The sequence below is a fragment of the Equus caballus genome, chromosome 2, assembly GCF_041296265.1.
Source record: "Equus caballus isolate H_3958 breed thoroughbred chromosome 2, TB-T2T, whole genome shotgun sequence".
In the NCBI taxonomy this organism is placed as follows: domain Eukaryota; kingdom Metazoa; phylum Chordata; class Mammalia; order Perissodactyla; family Equidae; genus Equus; species Equus caballus.
The window spans coordinates 121699638-121713869 of record NC_091685.1 but is presented as its reverse complement, the minus strand read 5'-3'; the positions used below and the strand labels follow the sequence as shown (position 1 = coordinate 121713869).

Genomic DNA, 14232 nt, shown 5'->3' with positions numbered 1-14232 from the left:
TATAACCCTGTAGTTTTGACCCAGAAGAAGCCTGATCAGATTCTGATTTTTTGCCGGAATATTTTATAGGTGGAACTGCAGGTGGTCTGGAACGCTTCCTGTTGGCCACACCAGGGGCACGTGGTGGCTGGCTCCTGTTGCTTTTGTGACATTCCAGATCCATCAGCGGTGCAGGTGTTGCCAGCCTGACCCATCCACCGTGAAGTTTCCCATCAGCCTTTCACGTGATGGTTTTAGAAGCTATTGATTATCATTGCCTAGAGCCATTTTTCCATCAGAGGCTCAAAGTGGTGACATTCTAATTCTGTCATCGCTTATGCATTTAGTGGCTGAGGAACTTTTCCACAGCAGCTAGCAGCAACATGATTTTCCTGAGGAAGAGCTTTCATAGGAAAGATAAATGCTTGATTCTTTCCTTTAATTTATCTGCTTTTAGACTGAAGGGTTGGCGTATCCTCCAAAGGTGATTTGTGTGTGCGTGTGTGTGAGGAAGATTGGCCCTGAGCTAACATCTGTGCCAACCTTCCTCTATTTTGTATGTGGGATGCCTCCACAGCATAGCTTGATGAGCGGTGCTAGGTCCATGCCTGGGATCCGAACCTGCAAACCCTGGCCACCAAAGAGGAGCTTAAGCACTATGCCGCCTGGCCGGCCTGTGATCTTTTTTTTTTTAAGTTAATTTTTATTGAGATTATGATAGTTTACAATCTCGTGGAATTTCAGTTGTACATTATTATTTGTCAGTCGTGTTGTAGGTGCACCCCTTTACCCTTTGTGCCTACCCCCCACCCCCCTTTCCCCTGGTAGCCACTAATCTGTTCTCTTTGTCTGCAGGTTTAAATTCCTCATATGAGTGGAGTCATACAGAGATTGTCCTTCTCTATCTGGCTTATTTCACTTAACATAATTCCCTCAAGGTCCATCCATGTTGTTGTGAATGGGACAAGTTTATCCTTTTTATGGCTGAGTAATATTCCATTGTATATATATACCATATCTTCTTTATCCAATCATCAATTGATGGGCACTTAGGTTGCTTCCACGTCTTGGCTATTGTGAATAATGCTGCAATGAACATAGGGATGCATGGGACTTTTGGGATTGCTGACTTCAAGCTCTTTGGATAGATACCCAGTAGTGGGATGGCTGGGTCATATGGTATTTCTATTTTTTAATCTTTTTATTAAGATTATGATAGTCAACAACCTTGTGAAATTACAGTTGTGCATCATTATTAGTCATGTTGTAGGTACACCACTTCACCCTTAGTGCCCTCCCCCAACCCCCCCCTTTCCCCTGGTAACCACCGATCAGTTCTCCTTGTCTATATGTTAACTACCACCTATGAGTGGAGTCATACAGAGTTTGTCTTTCTCTGTCTGGCTTATTTCACTCAACATAATACCCTCAAGGTCTATCCATGTTGTTGTGAATGGGACGACTTTGTCCTTTTTTATGGCTGAGTAGTATTCCATGTATATGTATACTGTATCTTCTTTATCCAATCATCAGTTGCTGGACACTTAGGTTGGTTCCATGACTTGGCTATTGTGAATAATGCGGTGATGAACATAGGGGTGCATGGGCCTTTTGGAATTGCTGATTTCAGGTTCTTAGGATAGGTACCCAGTAGTGGGATGGCTGGGTCATAAGGTATTTCTATTTTTAACTTTTTGAGAAATCTCCATACTGTTTTCCATAGTGGCTGCACCAGTTTGCATTCCCACCAACAATGTATGAGGGTTCCTTTTTCTCCACAGCCTCTCCAACATTTGTCACTCTTGGTTTTGGATATTTTTGCCATTCTAACAGGTGTAAGGTGATATCTTAGTGTAGTTTTGATTTGCATTTCCCTGATGATCAGTGGTGATGAACATCTTTTCATGTGCCTATTGGCCATCCATATATCTTCTTTGGAGAAATGTCTGTTCATGTCTCCTGCCCATTTTTTGATTCGGTTGTTTGATTTTTTGTTGTTGAGTTGTGTGAGTTCTTTATATATTATGGAGATTAACCCTTTGTCGGATATATGACTTGCAAATATTTGTTCCTAGTTAGTGGGGTTTTTTTTGTTTCAATCCTGTTTTCATTTGCCTTGAAGAAGCTCTTTAGTCTGATGAAGTCCCATTTGTTTATTCTTTCTATTGTTTCCCTTGTCTGAGAAGACATGGTGTCTGAAAAGATCCTTTTAATACTATGTCAAAGAGTGTACTGCCTACATTTTCTTCTAGAAGGCTTATGGTTTCAGGTCTTACCTTTAGGTCTTTGATCCATTTCCAGTTTATTTTGGTGAATGGTGAAAAAGAATGGTCAATTTTCATTCTTTTCTGTATGGCTGTCCAGTTTCCCTAGCACCGTTTGTTGAAGAGACTTTCTTTTCTCCATTGTATGCCCTCAGCTCCTTTGTCAAAGATTAGCTGTCCATAGGTGTGTGGTTTTATTTCTGGGCTTTCAGTTCTGTTCCATTGATCTGTGCACCTGTTTTTGTACTAGTACCATGCTGTTTTGATCACTGCAGCTTTGTAGTATGTTTTGAAGTCAGGGATTGTGATGCCTCCAGCTTTGTTCTTTTTTCTCAGGATTGCTTTAGCAATTTGGGGTCTTTTGTTGCCCCATATGAATTTTAGGATTCTTTGTTCTATTTCTGTAAAGAATGTCATTGGGATTCTGATTGGGATTGCGTTGAATGTGATTTTTTTTTAAACCACCTTTATAAACTCACAGATTTAAAAAGTATGTGACATGTTGCTATTGACTGCGGTTATTGTCATTTTGACACTCAAGTTGTACTGCCTTTCTCAGGAGGAGGCCTGGTGTGAGGCTTCTAGTCCTCGTGAGAGAGCTGACCAGTGGGGTTATCTCACTCTCCTAGGACTCCTGGTCGTCGGCACTGGCGGTCTGTGGTGCTGGGCTGAGGCGACGTCTGGGCTTGGGAAAAAGAGCACTGCCATCGTGTAGCCACTTCTGCCGCTGGGGATGCAGTGGAGAGGGGTGGTGACGATGGGAGCGGAGGTTGCACGCCTGGTATTTCCATCCTCGTGCTGGGCTGGCCAAACTTGTCAGAAATGGGCATAAAGTAAGGAAAAACTGAGTGTGCCCGAGGGGCTCTTCTGAGAGTTAAAAGCATTTTTTTTTAACAATTTTTTTAAATTTTTTTTAAATTTTTTTCCTTTTTCTCCCCAAAGCCCCCCAGTACATAGTTGTATATTCTTTGTTGTGGGTCCTTCTAGTTGTGGCATGTGGGACGCTGCCTCAGCGTGGTTTGATGAGCAGTGCCATGTCCGCGCCCAGGATTCGAACCAACGAAACACTGGGCCGCCTGCAGCGGAGTGTGCGAACTTAAGCACTGGGCCACGGGGCCAGCCCCTAAAAGCATTTATTTTTTAATTGTTCAGAGGCTGTTGATTTGCTTGCTTTCTGATTCTTACAGGGACTCACATGGGTGAGAATACCAAGTGGCTGAATTCTGGCTAAGTGACTTCCCTTTTTTACTGTTATTAGGAATTCCAATAGCACAGAATGAACATTCTTGTATTTTCTTCCTTGTTATTTTCTGTTAACAAATAAACTTCTATACAGTTTGGGAACTGTTTTTGTGGAAGGTGAGGCAGTCATTTATTCAGAAAACTCGCTAATGAGAAAGACAATAAGCAAATGAAGCAAAAATATAACGATTTTTATAGAAAATGTATATAAAATAATATATACGTATTAAAAATATATTATATATTTGACATATATTTAACAGATAAAATAACATAACAATATTTATAGTATACATAATTTAACACATATAATTAACATATAATTAACATATTTAACATCTAAATAATATATTTTTTCTATTAAAATCCGCAGTTATATTTTATGTATATACACACGCACATAAGCACACATATACGCAGTTGTATATATATGGTGCATATATACATGTGGTACAGAGGTGGGATGTGTAATCAGAGGGCTTGAGTGTGAGCCCCCCCCACCCTTATCACCCACAGGTGATCCTTAAGGCACTGTTCCCTACTCTGTAAAATGGAAGGGAACACTTGCTCTGCATAGCTCAAATTAAATGTGATAATGTAAATGCTTTATAAAGTGTCCTTCAAATTTTTTATTGTGTGCGCTAAAATTTGAGGGTGCTAAATATTTAGTTACAAGAGTGAATAAAGTGGATGGGTTCAAATGGAAGAGACTAGAAAAGCTGTGTTGATAAGGCGAGTCATATTGAGCTTGAGGGAGAAAAACGGTGTGCTCGGTGGAGAAGCGCAGGCCAGGGACTCGTGCGTGCACGGCTCGGAGCCGGGCCAGGTGAAATCCAGGGCACCTGGCCGGGGGGGAAGCCGGGGCGAGCCCGTGTTCGCAGGCGCTGGCGCAGGCGCAGTGGGTGGTGGACGGGAAACTCCATCCTCGGGAGCTTTAGTTTGTTCTCCAAGGTGATTAAGCCCCTCTGCTGGGCTTGGGAAGGGGTGTTATCCGCGGTCGGCAGTGGCTTCGGCCTAATTTGAAGCTGAAGAACAGCAGAAGATTAAGGAGATTAAACAGAAATACAGCCCTCAAGCCTCTCTGTTTTGCCGCTTCCTCAAATGAACTTTTAAAGTGTTTAGTGTCTGAATTCAGGTCACATAGTCAGCACAATCATTCAGAGGAGCATAGTGAGTGCTTTCCTGCCTGTGTTCGTCACTGAAGACGGATGTGCGTTGTTAATGTCTCCTCCAAACCGTCAGCAGCGTGGTGTAGCGGAAGGAGACCCGGGCTAGCGTAGTCCGACCATCCGCTTGGGTTCTAGCTCTAAGGTCGACTGGAAATTCAAGGACAACCAAATAAAGGAGGAAAGTTGCAGGTGACGTGATGATGGTTTTTGTGCATGTATCCCAGATGTTTGTAGTACACCTGTTTGTAGCACACCTGTGTTGTAACAGGTGCCGTGCCAGGTGCTATTGGGACTATAAATGTGCCTGGGACACGTGCCTCGTCCTCAGAAGCTTACTAATTAGTGGAAAAAAGATGCGTGTACTTTGTCACCATGAGGATAGTGAGGATCATGATCAGAACACACTAAGAGCAGGTGGCAGGTAGTAAAAAAGCACGAAAAAGATAAGTAATATTGGATCTGGACACAGCAGACATTTCCTGTACCCTAGACACTGTTTCTTCATTAGTTCGAATCTCCATTAATATATTATAAGTAGTAATTAGGTTTGAGAATCTTTAGAGGAATTTGAGAAACCTAGAGGAATTTACCACAAACATCTGATTCTATATAGAACTGTAAAAAGAAGTTATTTTTTAAATCGAGGGATCTAGAGAATATCTACGTCAACACTTTTATTTCATGGATTTGGAAGCTGAGGTTAAAGAGAGAAAGTGATTCTCTGTAAAAGTCAGAACCAAGACAGAAAATAGTTTTTCTAATTCTTAATCCAGTGGTCATCTATCTATAAGGGATGTTTACAGGAAGCATAATCCCTCTGTTTTTGTTTTAGTGCTATTAAAAGGCAGAGTCAGATCTTTCTAGAGTTTTGTTGTTGTTTACTTGCAAACTTTATAAAAATTAAAGTTAAAAAATTACATGCTTGGGCCGGCCTGGTGGTGTAGTGGTTAAGTTCTCATACTCTGCTTTGGCGGCATGGGTTCCCAGGTTCGGATCCCAGGCACAGAGCCAGCATTGCTTATCAAGCCATGCTATGGTGGTATCCCACATAAAATAGAAGAAGATTGGCACAGATGTTAGCTCAGGGCCAATCTTCCTCACAAGAAAAAAAAATTACATGCCTTTTTTTAGAAATCTGAAGTAGGTGCATTTTGCCCAATAAATTTACAAACTTTTAATTTTAGTCATTTATTTTAAAAATTGAGGTTATTTTATTTTTAATTGTGGTTAATTAAAATTTTTATATGTGAAGTATGTTTAATTGGCATAAAAACCGTAGACAAAAAATAAAATTTTTTGAATATCCAAAAAACTATTGTGCAAATCTTGACTGTTTTAGTGGGTAATATTGCAACAGCAATGAATAATTGGCAAGATTGAGTGTGCATTTAATTCTGTCAAGAGATCTGAATAAACAGGTTTAAAATAAGTGGGGAAATAACACGGACTAGCTAAGTGGAGGTATTTGTAACTGAGATGTGGGTGAGATGTTTCATTGGTACCCTAGGCTGGTGTTTCTCAGTGTGGTGTGAAGGCTCCCACCATCACAGTCATTCCAGATTCTGTTAAAAATGCAGATTCCTGAGCTTTCCCTGGATTTACCAAACCAGAATCTCTAGAGGGCGCCATGCCCCCCAGGTGATTGCGCTGTACCCTAGGGACTTCTTCAAGGGGGCGAGGATACGTTTCTACTCTGTTGTGCTGTTAGTGCTGTGACTTGAGATAGAAGGAAACAGGTAGAGGCAGAGTGGGGAGACATCTTTGTAAATTCTAGATAAACGAAGACCAGAGGAACAAGCCTCCGAGGAGACGCATCTCAGCTCCTCGCACTGCTGTCCTCAGCCTCGCGATGGTTTGTCTCTGGTGCCGTCACAGCCAGGCTGTGATTTTGACATTCTCTCCCTCAGGTCCTCGGCTCTCCTGATCTCGGCCATGCTGGGACTCCGGGTCCATGACTCAGTTTTCTTCCCTTGCCATCACCTCTTGTAAGAGCTCTTGCTTTCCTATCTTCCTGCATCCTGGGATCCGCCCTCAAACTCAAGCTTATCTCAGTATTTCCCAGAGCGTTTTACAAGGGTCCTGTTGTTAAAATTAGGAAAAAATAAGGAGCCAAATTTCAGCAGGGATGTACATGTTACTAGTTTAGCTCTTGACTCTGGCTCTGAAAATGAAAGGTACCAAGTTGGCGGTTTGTTGTTTAATGTATTTGGCTAATTTCAGCCCAGCACCTACCCCTCTGAGCTGATCTTACTGTTTACTCTGGGCTATTTTGTAATACATTGTTGACAGCAATAAACTCAGAAATTTGGAAAAAAGATATATGGCAATGGTATATATTGAGTCTGAAAGATGTTCTTTAAATAATGATCCTACAAACAGCTAAATATATAGATCTGACCTATAAATGTTATTCTTTTCTTTTGAGTACTTTTTTTTTTTAAGATTGGCACCTGGGCTAACAACTATTGCCAATCTTCCTTTTTTTTTTTCCCAAAGATTGGCACCTGAGCTAACAATTGTTGCCAATCTTTTTTTTTTTTTCTGCTTTATCTCTCCAAACTGTGCCCCCCGTACACAGTTGTATATCTTAGTTGCACATCCTTCTAGTTGTGGGATGTAGGACGCCGCCTTAACGTGGCCTGATGAGTGGTGCCATGTCTGCGCCCAGGATCCGAACTCTGGGCCGCCGCAGCGGAGCGTGCGAACTTAACCACTCGGCCACGGAGCCGGCCCAATATTCTTTTTTTTTTAAAGATTTTATTTTTTCCTCTTTCTCCCCAAAGCCCCCTGGTACATAGTTGTATATTCTTCGTTGTGGGTCCTTCTAGTTGTGGCATGTGGGACGCTGCCTCGGCGTGTTTTGATGAGCGGTGCCATGTCCGCACCCAGGGTTCGAACCAGAAACACTGGGCCACCTGCAGGGGAGCGTGCGAACTTGGCCACGGGGCCAGCCCCTATAAATGTTATTCTTAAAAGATGTTCTTAGGTTTGAAGCATTTTTGTTTCTCAGATATTTCATTTTCAGAATGTTTGTTTATGTGCTTTATTATTATTATTTTTTTATAAAAGTAAATCAGAATGAAAAAGCTAATCAATTGTGCTTAGAATTTGTAACCCAAGGGTGACATCTCCCACTCATTAGGCTGTCCTATCCTGAGAGCTGCTGGAGGAGTAGTACAATCAAGAGAAGTAAATGGGCTTCAATGCTGTGGAATCCGCGCTAATGCTGTTTGACCCTAGAGCAGTGTGGCCACTGTGAAAGGCAACACCAAAGACAGCAAGATGTCACAGGGAGATTAGACTTCTTGAGAACCATGAAGGGATCAAGCATCGCCCCTGTCAAGACACGCTCCACTCCAAATGAGCCATCTTCTCTTTCAGACCAGAAAGTCTGCAAACTGAGGAAAAGTGACTGCAGAGGCAGCGTGTGTGGGCAAGACCCTAAGTCCCATCTGTGCGCATGTGTGGAGGGATATACTTTAAGCCAAGATGGGAAGTCCTGTGAAGGTAACGTGCAGGGGCTACTGAAGCAAGGCCAGCCCACCTGAGCTGGTCTTCAGCAGGCCACTCAGAGGCTCATTGTGAAACCAGTTTCAATTTTTTCCCAGAAAAGCAATTTTATTAATTTTTATTCTGGTTTTGAAAGCTTTGCTATACTTTTAGGTCTTCTTAATGTCTTGTATTTCTGGACCAAATACTCTCAAAGGCTGCTCAGAGGTTGCTGTAAGGCAGGGATTCTTGGAGTGGGCTCCATGGACCTCTGTGGCTTTGACTGTATGCAAAATGCCAGTATTTTCCACTTTTTTTAGAGGAGTAGTTCCATAGCTATTGTAAGATTCTTGAAGAGTGGTATGCCTGTATGTGACTCCCACATCTCATTAAACTGACGTCTTTCACCCTTTGCTAGAGTAGCAAAGACAGCCTTTCCATGGCCAGTTACAGCAGCTACAAGTGTGAGATGCCCTACTTTGTGCTGACATTACTGATATTCCGATTTATTTTCAAAAATAACCATCTGACTGTGTTTTGCTGTTGTCATTGTGTAGATGTCAATGAATGTGCCTTTTGGAATCATGGCTGTACTCTTGGGTGTGAAAACATCCCTGGATCCTATTATTGCACATGCCCTGTAGGATTTGTTCTGCTTCCTGATGGGAAACGGTGTCATGGTAAGTCACAACAACAAGTATTTATTGCATTATTTTCCTTCATTTTTAGTGATGTCTCTAAGGTGGCTGTAATCTGGGTTGGTGGTCCTTGATCAGCAGTATGCATCAGAATTACCTTGGAGTTTTATTATGTTTCACTTTTTAAAACATGAATAACTGGACTCTACCCCAGACCTATTACATCAAATCCTCTAACACGGGTAAACAGGCGTGTATATATATTTATTTTCCTGTTTCTTTATCTGTATTTTATTATATATCTCTGAAAGATAAGCATGTAAAGAACATAATTATGATGCATTATTACATCTAAGAAAACTAGCTGTAATTTCCTACTATCATCCAGTATCCAGTCAGTTTTCAGGTATAACTGCAATACCATTGTCGCACCTAAAAAAATTAACAATAACTCCTTAATAACATCAATTATCTAGTCAGTGTTCAAATTATCTTACAAAGTTCTTTTAAACAGTCGATTTGTTGGAATCCAGACGAGCCCCGTGTGTTTTATTAGCTGTGATCCATCTCTCTTTTGTCCTACAGATTCCCTCTCCTTTTTTTCTCCCTTTTCAAGTGTTGTTGAGGACTCTTTTTTCCCCTGCAGTGTTCCTCACATTCTGGATTTTACTGATCACACCTCTGTGACGTCCCTTTCTTTCTGCAAACTTCTAGTTAGCTCTAGAGGCTGGATCAGATTGGGCTTTGGCGTATTTAGCAAGAACGCTTCATGTTTGTGCTTCCATCAGGAGACACATGAAGTCCTGTTCCTTCTCTTTCTGTCATCCATTATAAAGTTCCCCAGTAGTCTTTCTTTTTCTTTGGTTAAACAAGCTCTGGCCAGTTTTACTAAAGAAAAATTTTGCATGATTTACTTTTCACCAGTCTGTTCTGGCAGCTTTGAAAGATGTCAGAACCACCTGGATCAATGACAACTGGTGTGCATACTCTGTAGGATTTTCCACACACTGTGCCCAATTCAGTGTTAATGTCACTGTAGTGATGGACACCAGTTTGGCCACCATGGCATAGTGCTCTGTTGCACATTTCCTCAAGGCTGGGCGGTTGTTAGCAAGGATGACCGGTTTGGCTTGCCTTGTCTGATCGTCTTCAGAGTCTGCTTGTATCTCAGCATGCACTTTCTACTTTTCATAATAAGTTGGAGCCTAGAGTTGATCAGCTCCAGTGACTTTTTTGACTTCTTTGAGGCCACTTTGGGTGCAGGACAGCCCCCAACCAAGAGCAGCAGCCGAGATGGCCAGGAGTGAGAAAGAGCCTGACAGTATTCCCATGAATGGTTGTAGCAGCCATTAGCAATCATTGGTGATATCCAGTTCTGTTATTTCTTTCTAGCTATTAATTAGAATACCTTTAGAAAGAGAACTTTCTCTCATTAACTGTTTGGTTACCTCAAGATACCATTGTTCCAGTAAAGGCAAGATAAATGTTGGATGTTTTTTCTCTTTATTTACTTATATTTAGAATGATGGACTGGTTCCTTAACCCCTTCCAAAGGTGGCCAGCAAGTGTTTTTTTGTTAAGTATTATTATGAACTCATGGATTTTTAGCATTTCTGATATGTACCAACCCATTGCACTTGTTATCCTTACTGATGAGCAAACGGTCTCCTCTTTGGCCAGTGGGAGCCTCTTCAAATGGGTCCTGACTCCAGGCGTCTTTGACGGTTTCCTTGCTCCCTGGTAGGACGTATTCTCCAGGCTTGTCTTGAACATTCTATGTTCTAGACTTGGAATCAGCAATTTCTCAAGGAGCACTGATTCCTTCAATGAGAAACTGTATTAGAGAACCTACTCTGATACTTACTTAGCCATTGTTTCATGGCCTTTGGGGGCATCAGAGCTAGGAATATACTTTTTAAAAAGAGAACTACATTATGAGTTTATATGGATATTCCTGATTCAAATGTAGGATTATACTCAGATACCTTCTTATAGATTTCTGATTGAAACTACTGCCATGGCTAAGTAGAAATGGATGTTTAAAATCATGTGTATTGTCTAGTCCTGCTTCAGAGAAGATAGAGAGTAAGGTCAGTCTGGACATCATCTGTGCTTATGAAACCAGGCACATCACAGTGGCTGATGGTAGTGAATTCCTTGGAAATTACCCGCTCACTTTGTGCCTTTCTGTGGAACTTGCCCTTCTTCTAATACCATGTGGTTTACCTGTTGGCAACTGTACTCAAATGTGTGATGTTGGTGTGTTATAGGGCCCACTGTGTGCCAAGAAGGACACACATAACATCACTTAATTGTCAAAACTTCTAGGACTTCTGTGGTACCTATTTTACATTTTAATCTTTGATTTACTTGGAATTTATTTTGATGTGTGGTATAGGGTAAAGACTTAACTTTTGCCTCAAATCATTACTCAGCTATTTCTCTACCATGTACTGGATGATCTTTCACATGATCAATAATTTAAAATACCTTTAGTATGCACTACATTCTTACGTGTACTGTAGTCTTTTCTAAAGTGAGCTTTCTCTCTGATTCCGTTATCCCCCCGTCTATTCTGGCACTCATCAGTCACTGTTTTAATTATTGCACCTTTATGATACGTTTTGATATTTGTTAAGAGCTTCTCATTGTCTTCCTGCACCTACCCACACTCAGACAATGTTAGTTTTCCTTACATATCCAATTTGTTTTCAAGACGAACTTGAGGATCATTTGGCTGAGTTCCATTTAAAATATTTTGAAATTTTGATGACTAATCACTTTAAAAATATTGCTTGACATAAGAGGAACTTAGAGGAAACTAGAGTAATTTTCTAGAATCAGAGATCTTTTAAAATATTTTTTAAATTTGAACATTTTTCTTTATTTTTGTATCTCTATTACCACAGCATTTCATAAGTGTTTGATCTTTATTTAACTTACTCTTTTCAGCATAGCATTTTTTATTAGCAACTGATTTCAATAAATTTCCACACATCTGATTTCACACTAATCTTGATCTTATGCTTCATTACGTAGAATTAATTTCCTGCCCAAGCAACGCATCCGAATGCAGCCATGACTGTGTTCTGACCTCAGATGGGCCCCTGTGTTTCTGTCCTGAAGGCTCAGTGCTTGAGACAGATGGAAAAACGTGTAGTGGTAAGTTTACTTACCTTTTGTTTGTTGGAAAACAGTTATTTTCTAAGTGACATCTAAACATTGATCTTATTGACAAAGGAGAATAGATTTTCCAACATTTACACATTGAAAAATATTTTTGCAACAGAGTAACATACAGATTTAAGTCAGGTTTCTGGCTTTTGTTTTCAGACAGCATAGTGTAAGGATTATAAGCAAGGGCTTTGAGTCAGACAGCCCTGCGGGAGCATTACCAATTACCAGCAGTGTTATTTTGGAGCAGTCACTTGCCCTCTCTTGGTCTCGGTTTCCTCGTCTGTGGAAGTGAGTGACACCTGCCCTCTGGATCTGTGGCCGCCATTAAACAAGATGGTGGCTGCAGGGGGTTTGGCCCATTCCTGTCACCTAATAAATACCTCTTTACTTTCTCTTCCTAGAGACTTAAGCATGTAGAGGGCTGGATGTAACTTATCCAAAACTAGCAGAAGAGTTGTATGTGTTGCTTTTTGTGTTTTTAATAAAGAGAGCAAAAGAAGCCCAAAGGCCTAAAAATGGGAGAGAGAGAAAAATACCTTACTTGCTAGGAAGAGTTAGACCAGTTGGCCAATTCATCCAAATGTGTTTCTTGTTCCAGCCAGCTGCCAGTGCACTTGTTTTCAAACTCAGTGATAGTACAAGAGGACAAGGGCCGTTGGGGTGTGAAGGGTTAACATGCAAGCTATCAGGTTTTAGGGAAGAAGAGTTTGGTGACATTTTGCTCCTAATCTCTGAAAAACAAATGTGATTGCAGCAGGATGAGTGAGTGTGGAAAGGGTTTTAAAAATCAACATGTACTTGGCTCCCCTCGATATTTTGACGAAAAGTTGTTATATTTTTGAATGACAACGTGTCGTTACCGAGCAATCGTCTTTTGTAGGCTGTTCATCACCTGATAACGGTGGATGCAGCCAGCTCTGCATCCCGCTCAGCCCAGCATCCTGGGAATGTAGTTGCTTTCCTGGCTACGACCTACAATTGGACCAGAAAAGTTGTGCAGCTTCAGGTTGGTGCTGTGGATGTTAGAAAGTGTGTCTCTTTCTTAGAGTTAGAAAGATGATGTGAAAACGACCGTTCACTTAGAAAAATGGAGAGTTAAACTACTTTTGGCTTCTGGGTGGAAAGCCTGATTTTTTATTTTTGGAAATGGAAAACATTTCACATTGTAAATACAAATAATATAAATAATAATCATATTTTTAAAGAATATTTCAAAGTTGATTAGCATTCAGCAAAGATTTGCCATAACGTCAAGGATGGCGTTCCAGTATATGTGAAAGTTATAACCAGAACAGTCTTAAAAACACTTTATAGTTAAGAGGCATTTAATAAATATTTGTTGACTGAGTTGATTTTCATCTCTCCAGTGAATGTAATAATCATAATACTTTGACAAATTCTGTTCTTTTCATGTCAGAATTTAATATAAAGTTGTATGCTTCAACCATTTTTTCATCTTCTGGTATTACATCTCTTGTGTCCTTCAGCAGCCCTGGAAATCCTAGACTTATCCCACATTGATTTCATCTCTCCTGAGGCTCATCAGGCTTGTAATCTGGGATAACATAATGAGGAGCCTGCAGAGCTCGCCTTAGTCAGACCCCGATGCTCTTAACTTCTCAGGGCCGTAGTGAATATAGCATAATCTGAGCTCTGAAAGCGATCAGGGGTCTTGTTCTTAACTCAGATCGTCATGCCTCCCTTTTACAAGTGCCCAGAGCAAAGAAGGGCATTTATTTGGACATGAATTAATACAATCTGCAAATATTAATGTTTTGGTATGTGTGAATCAAGATTACAGCACTAAGCCTAAGCAGGCACCTAGAAGGGGAGGAATCAGTGATGAAATTCTGGCAATATGTCATCTCATGGAAGAGGAAGTCTTCGTGCCTGTCTTAACCTACCCCACATTGGTGGAAAATTAAGAAAACAATTACAGGAATTAAGGAAGAGGGCGCAATGAAAGGGAGGGCTCAGGGGGGCTCTTGGCTTCCAAGGCGTATTTTAAATGGAGCCATATTTGAACTTGGTTATCAGGACCACAACCGTTTTTGCTGTTTGCCAATTCTAAAGATATTCGACACATGCGTTTTGATGGAACAGATTATGGAATCCTGCTCAGCCAGCAGATGGGGGCAGTTTTTGCCCTAGATCATGACCCTGTGGAAAATAAGGTATGGTTTTATTGCTTGAACAGATGTGTCTGTGTTCTAAGGGCAGAACGGAGGATTTTTATCCTATCAGATGACCTGGGCTACTTGAAAATCCTCTGCT

General features: G+C 40.9%; 1 protein-coding gene and 1 pseudogene across 10 annotated transcripts in view; one reads left to right on the top strand and one right to left on the bottom strand.

The window, feature by feature from the left end:
• The window catches only part of EGF (epidermal growth factor), an 81035-nt gene that overhangs the window by 29532 nt on the left and 37271 nt on the right, over window positions 1–14232 (top strand). For all 10 annotated transcript variants that reach the window (XR_011436764.1, XR_011436763.1, XR_011436765.1 and 7 more), the window contains exons 6-10: window positions 8036–8161; window positions 8701–8823; window positions 11821–11943; window positions 12839–12964; window positions 13996–14132. Coding sequence is in view for 7 of the 10 variants with exons in the window: in XM_070261558.1 (XP_070117659.1) it covers window positions 8036–8161; window positions 8701–8823; window positions 11821–11943; window positions 12839–12964; window positions 13996–14132 (635 nt within the window). In the remaining 3 variants the exon portion in view is untranslated. The remainder of the gene's footprint in view (window positions 1–8035; window positions 8162–8700; window positions 8824–11820; window positions 11944–12838; window positions 12965–13995; window positions 14133–14232) is intronic.
• Window positions 9692–10141, bottom strand: LOC138920141 (large ribosomal subunit protein eL30 pseudogene; annotated as a pseudogene).